Raw genomic sequence first — 10643 nt, forward strand, 5'->3', positions numbered from 1 at the left:
ATTGCTCACCCTAACCTAACATTTTGTCGGACTTTTGGGGGTACGGAATAATGGGCTGTCGGTCCAATGGGAAGGCCCCGCCACAAACTGGCTCATTAACTGAAATAACGATAGCTATCAGTCAACGGCTAAAATATCCATACGCACAATTACAGGCCTGCAGTTTGTGACAGCAAACCATAAGACATCACCCAGCCATCAGTAGATCATGATGGCAATGATCACATGAGCTCACCCAGCTGGCTTTGTGTGTCATACAGTACCTGGGCTGTGCCCGTAGCAGCCGAGGCCACTTCTCACTCACGGAAGAAAAGCGCACACGCAGCAGTCTGCTTCAGACCGACCACTTCCTGCTGAGGGGCCCAGGTTGGGGTTCTGTTTGAGTGACACCGCAAGGAAGCAGAGTGGGCACGGTGTCAGCACCAATCTCACTCACTAGCATGAGGATGGTTGAACCACACACACACACACACACACCTCTGTTGGAGGCACAACGCACTATTCCAAGCCAACAGGCATGAGTTTAGGACACACACATGCATGCAACCAACCTTGCACGTGCACACACACACACACACACACACACACACACACACACACACACACACACACACACACACCTGAATCATCGTCACTGCGATGAAGACGTTAGCATGACAGCCAGACCCTACATACAAATCCAGCCCAGTGCCTCTAAAAACGCACATAAGTACTTTTATGTCACAGGCAATGGATCACCTCATAAATAAACAGACAGGCAACATTAAGAGAAGGTGAACAGGGCAGAAACAAGGGCATGTCATGACTAGGGGACTCTAATCAGACGGCCATTAAAAAGGCATCAGGTTAATGACAGACACTGTTGTCCTCTGTGTGTCCACTACTAAACGCTCTCAGTTGCTGACACTGACTGAATGTACGGTCAAAGACAGCCCCAGAGATGAGATGGCAAAGAACATGGCTGCTCCATGCCAACACCATAATCCAAACCCTCCAACTAACCCTGTGTGTGTGGACTACAGATGGCTAAATGCAGTCACCCACACCCACAGTCGTACCGCTAGCCTGCATCGGCAGAGGACTCATGCCACACCACCCCAGTGTGGTCAACTACCAACATGCAGATGCAAGGTCTAGGACAAGTGCATCAATGGATTGCATCAGCTCGAGCGATGAGGACGTGACGGACATTCTGAGGGCCTACGGATCACAGGCAATAGCCCTCCAACATTACAGTAGCAAGATAGTGAGTATGTAATATCGCCATTTGTTCTCGGGCATAACATACGTACGGCCACACTCCTTGGGGTGTTTTTTGTCACTGTTTATTTGCACATATGTGAAATGTGTCTTCTGCATTTACCCATCCTATAATAACTAGGAGCAGCCATTGTGCAGCACTCGGGGAGCAATTAGGGGTTAAGAGTCTTGCTCAGGGACACACATCGACACATTACTGGAATGACCTGGCATTGTACCTGGCACAACCAGGGGCTCAGGCTCCCCAGCCGGGCTCACTAACCACTCAGCTATGGCAGCCTTTACGCAGCTATGGGCGCCCTTGACTTGGAAGAGACCCGCTCACAACGCGTCGCAATGAGCTTGTAAATCGTCTATCTTCAAATAGCCTAGTAGTCGCTTCTTTTGGGCTTCTTCTCATAGACCTGGTTGCTTATTTCTCTTGCAAAATCTAACAACACTGGTGACAGCCCTAGAGTCTATGTAGTCTGCATTCTGTCATCATCCCTTACGCGTCATATTGTATTTGGCCACATGTTCAGGTTCCCCCCCACGTCGGTGATAGTGTGTAGTCAATGCTTTAAGGCTGGGCCAGGTCCTGTCTGCTTTCCTTCAGTTCTGTCTATTGGGGAATTTCTTCCTCGTCTGCAGTCTGCACTCTCTGCTCTCCTCTGAATCCAATCAGCACAGAGACCCAGCACTGACCTTGAGGTAAGAATATACAGTAACAGACCTGCATGCGTATGCACCCACACACGCGCACGACACGTGCACGCTCTCGTGCACGCAAGCAGCCCCCCCCACACACACACACACACACACACACACTAGCCATATGGTCACATACAGTATGACAATGAAGGTACAACATAAGGTTGAACATTAAGCTGTTTTTTGCTTTTGTTCTTTTTACAAATTTGATAATCAGGCGACTATGATGATAAAAAAAGGTTCATAAAAATGTACTGAGGTCACACCCTGCAGTGGCACGAACACAAGAATATTCACTAAAACGACACTGCTCTGTCAGATGATAAAGCTTGTGTGTGTGTGTGTGTCTGTGTCTGTGTCTGTGTCTGTGTCTGTCTGTGTGTGTGTGGGTGTGTGTGTGTGTGTGTGTGGTGCAAAGAAAGAAGTGTGTCCTGCATATACTTTTGCTTTTAAAGGAGTAGTTCACCCAACACAATTACGTATTTTCTATCAATTTACACACCCCATGAAGCCTTGAATTCATGATCGGGTGGCTATTCAGTAGGAGACTCAATTGAGTATCCTGCTGGAGACTCCGCTGGTCATCAAATTATTGGCTCAGGAATGTGACAAAAACAAAAAATAATCCATGAATTAAAGGCTTCATGGTGTGTGTAATTGATAGAAAATAAGTCATATTTTGCGTGAACTATTCCTTTAATGAGACAGACCGTAAGAAAGCTGAGATGAAGACAGCTCTAAAGGAGGAATGAACCTCTGTCTTTCTGGAGGAATGTGATCCTATAGGCCAGGTATAAGCCTGGTTTGAGATCAAAGTGTCTTAAACGCTACATCTTCGACAGATGTGACAATGGCATTTTTGGGAATGATAATATGTAATCTAATAAATGAGTCATCACTGTGGTACTATAGACTGGTCTTCTTTTGAGAATCAACGCAGAATCAGTCAACATGAAACAAGCCTTTGTTGTGAGAGAGGAACTTGTAGATCGGCAATAAATTAAAAATAAATATTAATTATTATTATTATTATTATTAGTACGGTATGCCCAAAATAGGGACACCAGGGTCAAAGTAGTTAAACCACCGATTGCAAATATATGCATGCATGCTTAATACTAATGCATTGCCGAATGCATTACATGCTATAATCATACATAATACACAGTAGGTAGTTCACTAATAGTTAAGCGTTATAATTAATACACAAATTGTAGTGTATTCATTTATTATAGTTAAAGTGATTAAGTAACCATTGCTCTCTCTATCACTCAACTTACTTGCCAAACAGATTGCCGTGAAACAATTGAAAATCAGAGTGAAATTTACAGCAATCATATTGCAGATACAGCAACAGGCTAAATATTGGAAAGCACTTCAAAGTATGCCGATGGTCATTTCCAACTGAAAGTTAATTATCTTATTACCTACAGCTTACTAAATCAACAGCAGATTCCGAAGAATTCACTGCTGGCTGCAATTACAATACCATCAATATCCTTCCGGCCTTAATCCTATTCATTCAAATCACTGGTATCCATAAGAGTTATTATGTGCTAGTCTTGGGGTGTTAACTTATTCTAGATGAGTGGGGTTTACACACCACCTCTCACCATGAAATTTAAAACACAATTTCATCTATATGTTAATGCAACCACAGGTGACAAGCCAATCTACAAGTGATATGGGTTTACTCAAGCATGAAATTGGGATGCACAAACAAAAATAAGGATGAGAAAGCGGCATGTGTATCGTCTGAGACTGTAATCTCATCTGTAAACAAAAAATTTGGATGGCTGAATGAGGGTAACTGTCACGGAGGATTTCGGATTGGAAAGTTCTTTCACCCCTTGTTGTCCTTTTGAGCAAAAGTGAAATTATGTTTGATTTGCGAGGCCGTGGCGGGACAGAGTGGAGTTGGACGATCAGACGACGTGATGTTGAAAGAAGACATCACGCGCTGACGGCACGGGACCTGATATGACTCTGAGCTAGACTCCAAGAGGTGTAGGATAATCAAAAGGTAGTGCCTGGCAGGGCAGCGACGAGGTTAGAGTGTCCGCACTGAAGCTGTGCCAGGAAGTTTGTGTCTGGGCCAATGAGCGGGGAGTGGAAGCGCTGAGTCAGGAGGCCTGGCCAAGAGAGGGGCCTGTGGTGCTGGCATCTCCTCTTCACATGCACGTGCACGCACACACACACACACACACACACACACACACACACACACACACACACACACACACACACACACACACACACACACACACACACACACACACACACACACACACACACACACACACACACACACACACACACACACACACACACACACACACACACACACACACACACACACACACACACACACACACACACACAAACAGAGCTTCACACAACACTGCTCTGTTGGAGGCACAACGCACTATTCCAAGCCAACAGGCATGAGTTTAGGACACACACATGCATGCAACCATGCACGTGCGCACACACACACACACACACGCACACGCTATGCATGTACAAACTGTACCAGTATACACAGCAATGCAGAGACAAAATACCTGTAGTACAGAAAATTGCATGCAACTGTGCAAAAGAAAATGTTATTTGCATTATAAATAATGCATGATTCAAACTTCATCTATACACACATCATTTATTAAACAAATGCCAAGAATCTTTTTTTTATAAATCAACTGCCCTGCAAAGCACAAAATACACAGTATTCATTGAACACTGAGAGTTGGTTTAACTCAGCCAGTATAACAATGGACCCAAAGGGTCCAGTTTTACGTGAACACTCAGGATTTTGCTGTGTAATGCCCCGATTTATCCTCCATCGTACGACATAAAGTGCTTGAATCGGGCGTAAACTCATAGTAAACCCATGTCGCCAAGAGTCGGATAGGAAGAACTGACACCGGGCCAGAGACAAAAGAACATTGTGGCGGCTAGAGACTAGGAGAGGTGCTGACAAAGACATACCCAGGGGGTAGGTATTACAGGGGATGAAGCTATGATATCTTCATCATCATCATCCCTTTCATACCATGGCACAAAGCCTCTAAAACGCTGCTTATCGGTGGCATCTCTGGTGTGGTGAAACAATGTGTGTGTGCAGTGAAATGATATGTTTGATGAGAAGCAGTGTTGCCAGATTTCGCTACAGAGAAACAAGCGACCAGGTCTGTGAAAACAAGTCCAAAAGAAGCGACTAGGCTAATGCTATTTGGAAAATATCCGATCTAGAAGCTCACAACGCGTCGCATGAGCTTGTAGATCTGCTATTTTCAACAACAACAACTAAAAAAGGAGGTCATTTTAGAATATTTTTGAAACATTTTAACAACACAAATCTTGTATGAGGGGGTCCCTGACTCCCTGGCACAAAATATTTCAGATGGGGGGGGGGGTCTGCGGACAAATACATATTCATCTGGGGGTCCTTACCATGAAAATGTTTAAGAATCACTGGTTTATAACAACATTAGGAAACAAGCCCAAATAAGCAACCCACTGCAACTACCAATATTTACAAGCAACTTTACAGGAAAAACATGCCCAAAGTGGCTTATAATAAGCAGACATGGCAACTCTGGATGAGAAGGTCAGCGAGGACAGTGGGGGACCAGCGGAGGAGGAGCATCGTCTTTCTATCACAGCCATGTCCTCCTGACCAATCAATGTGTGCAGCCGCGAATCGGGGAATATGAGCTTAAAAAACGAAATGGCATTGGGTTTACTGTGAACTGAATGTCAATCGCAGCCTACAGTATAAAGAGCTTGTTGGTGTATGTTGCCATGATCGGTTCAGACGGGAACTGTATTGAGTAGGCCAGTGGTTCTCAACCTGTGGGTTGGGACCCCCAGGGGGGCCCCACATGGTTTTATTTGGGGGGGGGGGTCGACTTTTAAGGCCTTTTAATACCTAAAAAAATATAAAAGAAAAGAAAAAAAACATTACTGCATAAAAAGTAATCAACAAACTATACTATAAAAACTGGTTCAACATTGGCCAGATTGTTAAATAATAGAAGAAAGACATAAGACACAAATAGCCGATCTACAAGCTCACAATATTTATCTGTGGAACCAAGTCAAACTAAATTGAATGCCTCAACTCCTACATTCCAAGTGCTTGTCAGGGTGGGGGGTCCCCAGTTCAAACATGGGTCACGGCATGAAAAGGTTGAGAACCCCTGGAGTAGGCTACATCATCATTACATGCGCGATCTTCAAAAACTGTCGTGTTTAAATAACATTTTTACTTGCTGTAGTATTTCATGTACAGTGAGTACCGGTCATTCCTGCATGTAATGAAAACATTCAACAATGTGTGTGATTAAAATTCTACCTCTGTATATCCAGTACAGTACATTATGGTATCATTTTGAGTGATTCTTCAGTCCTGCGTGCTAAATAAGTTTAAACTCATGCCCATCTGTTTTAAATCTCCTCCTCTCTTAAGTATCTCTAACAGGCCCAAATTCAACTAAAAGCCCCTGGAATACTTTGGGTGGGACCCTGATTATTTCTCGAAATATCTTCAAATGTCTGACCATGAAAACCTAACAGTGAAGTCTCATGTCAACTTAAAAGCTCTGTGGAGGGTTTTTGACGGAGGTTCATAATCATTAAATGATTTTGAAGCGTTCTTCAAATGTGGAAGAATGCGGAATGGGATTTAAACTTCAAGAACTGTCCTTAGATAAAGAACACACCAATGTCCTCTCTCTGCACAATGATGCACAGCGGTGGTGTGATTATCAGACAACACAAAACTCCTGACAGCATTTATTCTGAGAGACTTGCAGAAGTGACTTCAAACAAACTCAATCTATTTCAACCAAAAAAAGAAAGTGCTTACATAAGCCCAGCGTGTTTGACCTTGCTTTCTGCAAAAAGGCCCTGTCTAATGTTTTTAATCTCAGGGGCATAAATTAGCAGCACCTATGGTCTTAGTTTCCAAGGAGAGTGCCCTCCTACTGTGGGCCGGAGATGTCTGAGGGAGTTTGTTGCTGGGCTGTGGGATGACTGCACTTGTCACAAGGACTAAAGCCAGCTCTTTGCTCAGCACCAAGAGACAGCAAAGCCTCAAAGTCAAGGGTGGGCAGGAATGTCCTGAATAGTCCATTACGTAAAACTCCCAGTGGCCCCGTGAGGATACAGGGCCAATAAGAAGGAGCAAGTGAAAACTTGGCCACAAGCTTAACTGATTTTTTTTTATTTTATCAGAAAGCCTGAATAATAAGAATATCATCACATTCACTGTTTATGAATTACCTGGATTCACTGCTTATGTTATGTGGTGCACTATACTCAGTTTGTATAGCTGTCATTACTGTGCAGTTCTACTTCTTATTGTAAATATTCCAACCTTAAAACATGGAGAAAACAAACAAAAGAGCAACAAATGAAGCTACTTCTCCCCAATAGAGCAAGGTTATCAATTCACACAACATAATCGGCCATAATCATCTTTTGATATCAACAGAGTAATTACAGTATCTCTGATCACATTTACTGGGACATTTCACGCGCCTCTTTGCACTATCACAGCTTACCATCATCCGTGCATAAAAGCTAAATGAAAAGGTGGCTTTGATGGTGATGGGGGAGTGTGTGGGGGGGGGGTGGGGATAAAAGAAATACAAATATGAATTATGATAACAAACATCTCTCTCTTTCTCTCTTTGCTCCCACCAGAAACCACCCAGCGAGCACCAGGGCTAACCCCGCTGACCTGACCCAGTTATTAACCCAAGCCTCCAGATGTGAACGCGCGCTGGGATTACTCCACCACTGCAGCCAGCTCAACATGCTTTCCTAAGGAAGCATCCTAACATGACCCCAGAGTCCATACTGAGTCTGACTGGCTGGCTGTCTGCCTCACTCTTCCTCTTTCTGTGTGCTCGCTGCATCGTTGTCTAATTTCATGCATCCTTTCATCGGCCTGAGAGAAGAGAAATATAAATGTCACGGCTCCTGACTGAAGCTTCACAGAGTTGAATAAAGTTATTTATTTATCACTGAAACGCATGCATCTTGGATAGATGCAGTATTATACGTGTAAGATAAGAAGTTGCTATGATATTAATCTCTCGTTCCCAGATATTAAACAATATGGGCAAAAAAATATGTATATATATGAAGATCAACTAACTTCACACAGTGGACAAAGTACAGTGCTTGCAAAATATAGATTGTAATAGACTAGTGGTACTAGGCTTCATGCTGTGGATTTTTATCACCTTATAACAACCTTATTACCCTGAGTTCCTTCAACCTACAGTATGTACAGACATCTGTGTAGTTGTCATCTGTGGTCCCTACAATTGAAGATAAGGAGACTACCAGAGAGTACCAGACAGTAACTAACTTCACACAGTGGACAAAGTACAGTGCTTGCAAAATAAAAATTGTATAGCCTTGTACCATTCATGCTGTGGATTTTAGCACCACAGAATATGGTCTTCAGGTGTAATAATGTACCATATTGCACAGGACAGATCCAAGACTGCAAGATTGACCTTATTTCCCCGAGTTCCTTCAACCTACAATATATGCACAGACACCTGTACAGGTCATCTGTGGTCCCTAGACAGACTCCCTACAATTTAAGATAAGGAGACGAGCAGACAGTAACAGCCCCAAACCATACTTGCATACCAAACTCCCTGCATTAGCAGTTTCTGCTGTGCAAAAGGGGGGCAACTGTTTATAGTTATAATAATAACATTCACTTACAGGTCCACACAAATAAGCACCAGCAGTCACGATAATATCATGATCCTTGCCGAAGCACCCCTGATATGAAAGAATTTAACTCTTTCTCTGCAACAACAATGTAGCCTATTGTAGCCATTGCATTCTTGCTGTAGCAGCTTTATAATGTCCAACTTATGCTATGCATTATTAAGTTGCAAACTTTCGCCCTGAGAAATCATAGAATGCAATGCAAAAAAAGACATTCACCACAGCGATCGGCACGTAAAGCATCGGTGGGACAGAACTGTGGGGCAAGTTTGATCGGCCTGCTATAAAGAAGCTCAAATTTGCAAGAGATCAAGAAGGGACATGAAAATAAACAGAAAATTGCAGCCGCTCCGCCGAAGCCTACCATTTTGATCCGGCGTCCAGAGCCTCAAAGGAGTCCCAGTATAACTCCTTTTGCATCCGTTTCCCGTTCGCCATGAAAATGACCGTTGAATATTCACATTTCTTCAGCTTTTTCTTTTAACCTCCCTCACTAGTCTCTTTGCCCCCGTGCTGCTACAGTAGCATTCAGACAGACAAAAAAATGCAGAGGCTTTGCTTTTTGCTGGAGGAATTGGTGATTGGAGCTCGGGGATCATATGGGCTTTTTGTCAGACGTTTTAAAGGGACACGGTACTGTATTAACGTGGAGTTGCGAGACAGGCACATTTCTCTTTGTACTAATGACATTATTTTTTTTGCAATGTTATTATGGGACTGAAGCCCGAAGGACACACAACATCAAACTGCGCAAATCTTAAAAGTGCTTCTTCTAAATGTGCGCTCCGTGTACGGTATGACGTCAGAGGGAGATGCTCGCTGGGGAATTTGGGGTTTTGTTGGAGGGTGGGGGGGTGTTTGGGGGGGATTTTGGATGCTTTATTTCATATAGGATGTTTCCCAAACAGTGGGTCAGGAGCCATCTTTGGCTCGCGGACCAATTTTTATGGGTCGCGAGTAAATATCCCCCTTTTTTCCATTTCCTACATAAAAAAATCGAATGAAAAAATCGAATAATTTCCATAAATACATTTTAAAAAGTTTAAGAAGTAGTGAAAATAGCAGATCTACAAGCTTACAACGTGGCGCGAAGTGACGCGTTGTAAGCTTGTAGATATGCAATTTTTTTTATCGTGGCAAACGTTTAATTTCTCTTTTGGGTCTTGAGCTAAAGCTTTTGGGAACTACTGTTGAAGAGAGACAAGAACCCAAGAGCAGGGAGAGGGGGGAGACCTCGGGAGTTGGATTTGAACTCACAACATGCAGGCTAAACCAGTGTTTCTCAACTTTTTCATGTCAAGGACCCCCAATTAGTCCATGGGCCAGCAGATATCATTTGAGTGTGCAAAACATGATATCAAATTGGGTCAATACAAGTAAATTAATATATGCCTACTTTTTAATTTTTTAAACACACAAACTGCCAATAACATATTTAATGTTGAACCCAAGGCAACTAAACATTCATAAAGGTAATCAAAGCAATGTTTGAATCGGCATACACATTTTGTTGTTTTGGGGGAAAAAAGTTAAAGATATAATTTGACCACGGACATTATACAGTACATCAAGCAAACAGAAATAGTGTAACTATGGCAAGTTTAAAAAAAACACACCCAGTGGGAAGTGGGCGGTGTGGTCATCACAGTGATGGAAGCTCACTTAAAAAAATAAGTGTTTTTTTAAGTGCATAGTCCTATTTATAGGTAGCCAATCACAGCTAGCCAATCACAGTGCTGAATAGAGTCAGCCAATAGAGTCAGCCAATCACAGTACAGCTAGGGGTGTACTAATGTAGGGGTGTACTAATGTATGAGCCAATCACAGTACAGCGAAGGGTGTACTAATGAGGTGTCCCAACCCCATTTATAGGGGCGGCTACACCGCCCAAAAAACACTGTCATCGGGATGGGGGAGTTGAGTTCCACACCATT

General features: G+C 43.1%; 1 protein-coding gene across 1 annotated transcript in view; it reads right to left on the reverse strand.

The window, feature by feature from the left end:
- Positions 1–9291, reverse strand: part of zbtb47b (zinc finger and BTB domain containing 47b) — a 28214-nt gene extending 18923 nt beyond the window's left edge. Inside the window, exon 1 of the mRNA XM_080418461.1 lies at positions 9074–9291. Coding sequence (XP_080274587.1) covers positions 9074–9076 — 3 coding nt within the window. The 5' untranslated portion in view covers positions 9077–9291. The remainder of the gene's footprint in view (positions 1–9073) is intronic.
- Positions 9292–10643: the final 1352 nt, after the last annotated feature.

The sequence above is a fragment of the Gymnoscopelus braueri genome, assembly GCF_963280865.1.
Source record: "Gymnoscopelus braueri genome assembly, chromosome: 21".
In the NCBI taxonomy this organism is placed as follows: Eukaryota; Metazoa; Chordata; class Actinopteri; order Myctophiformes; family Myctophidae; genus Gymnoscopelus; species Gymnoscopelus braueri.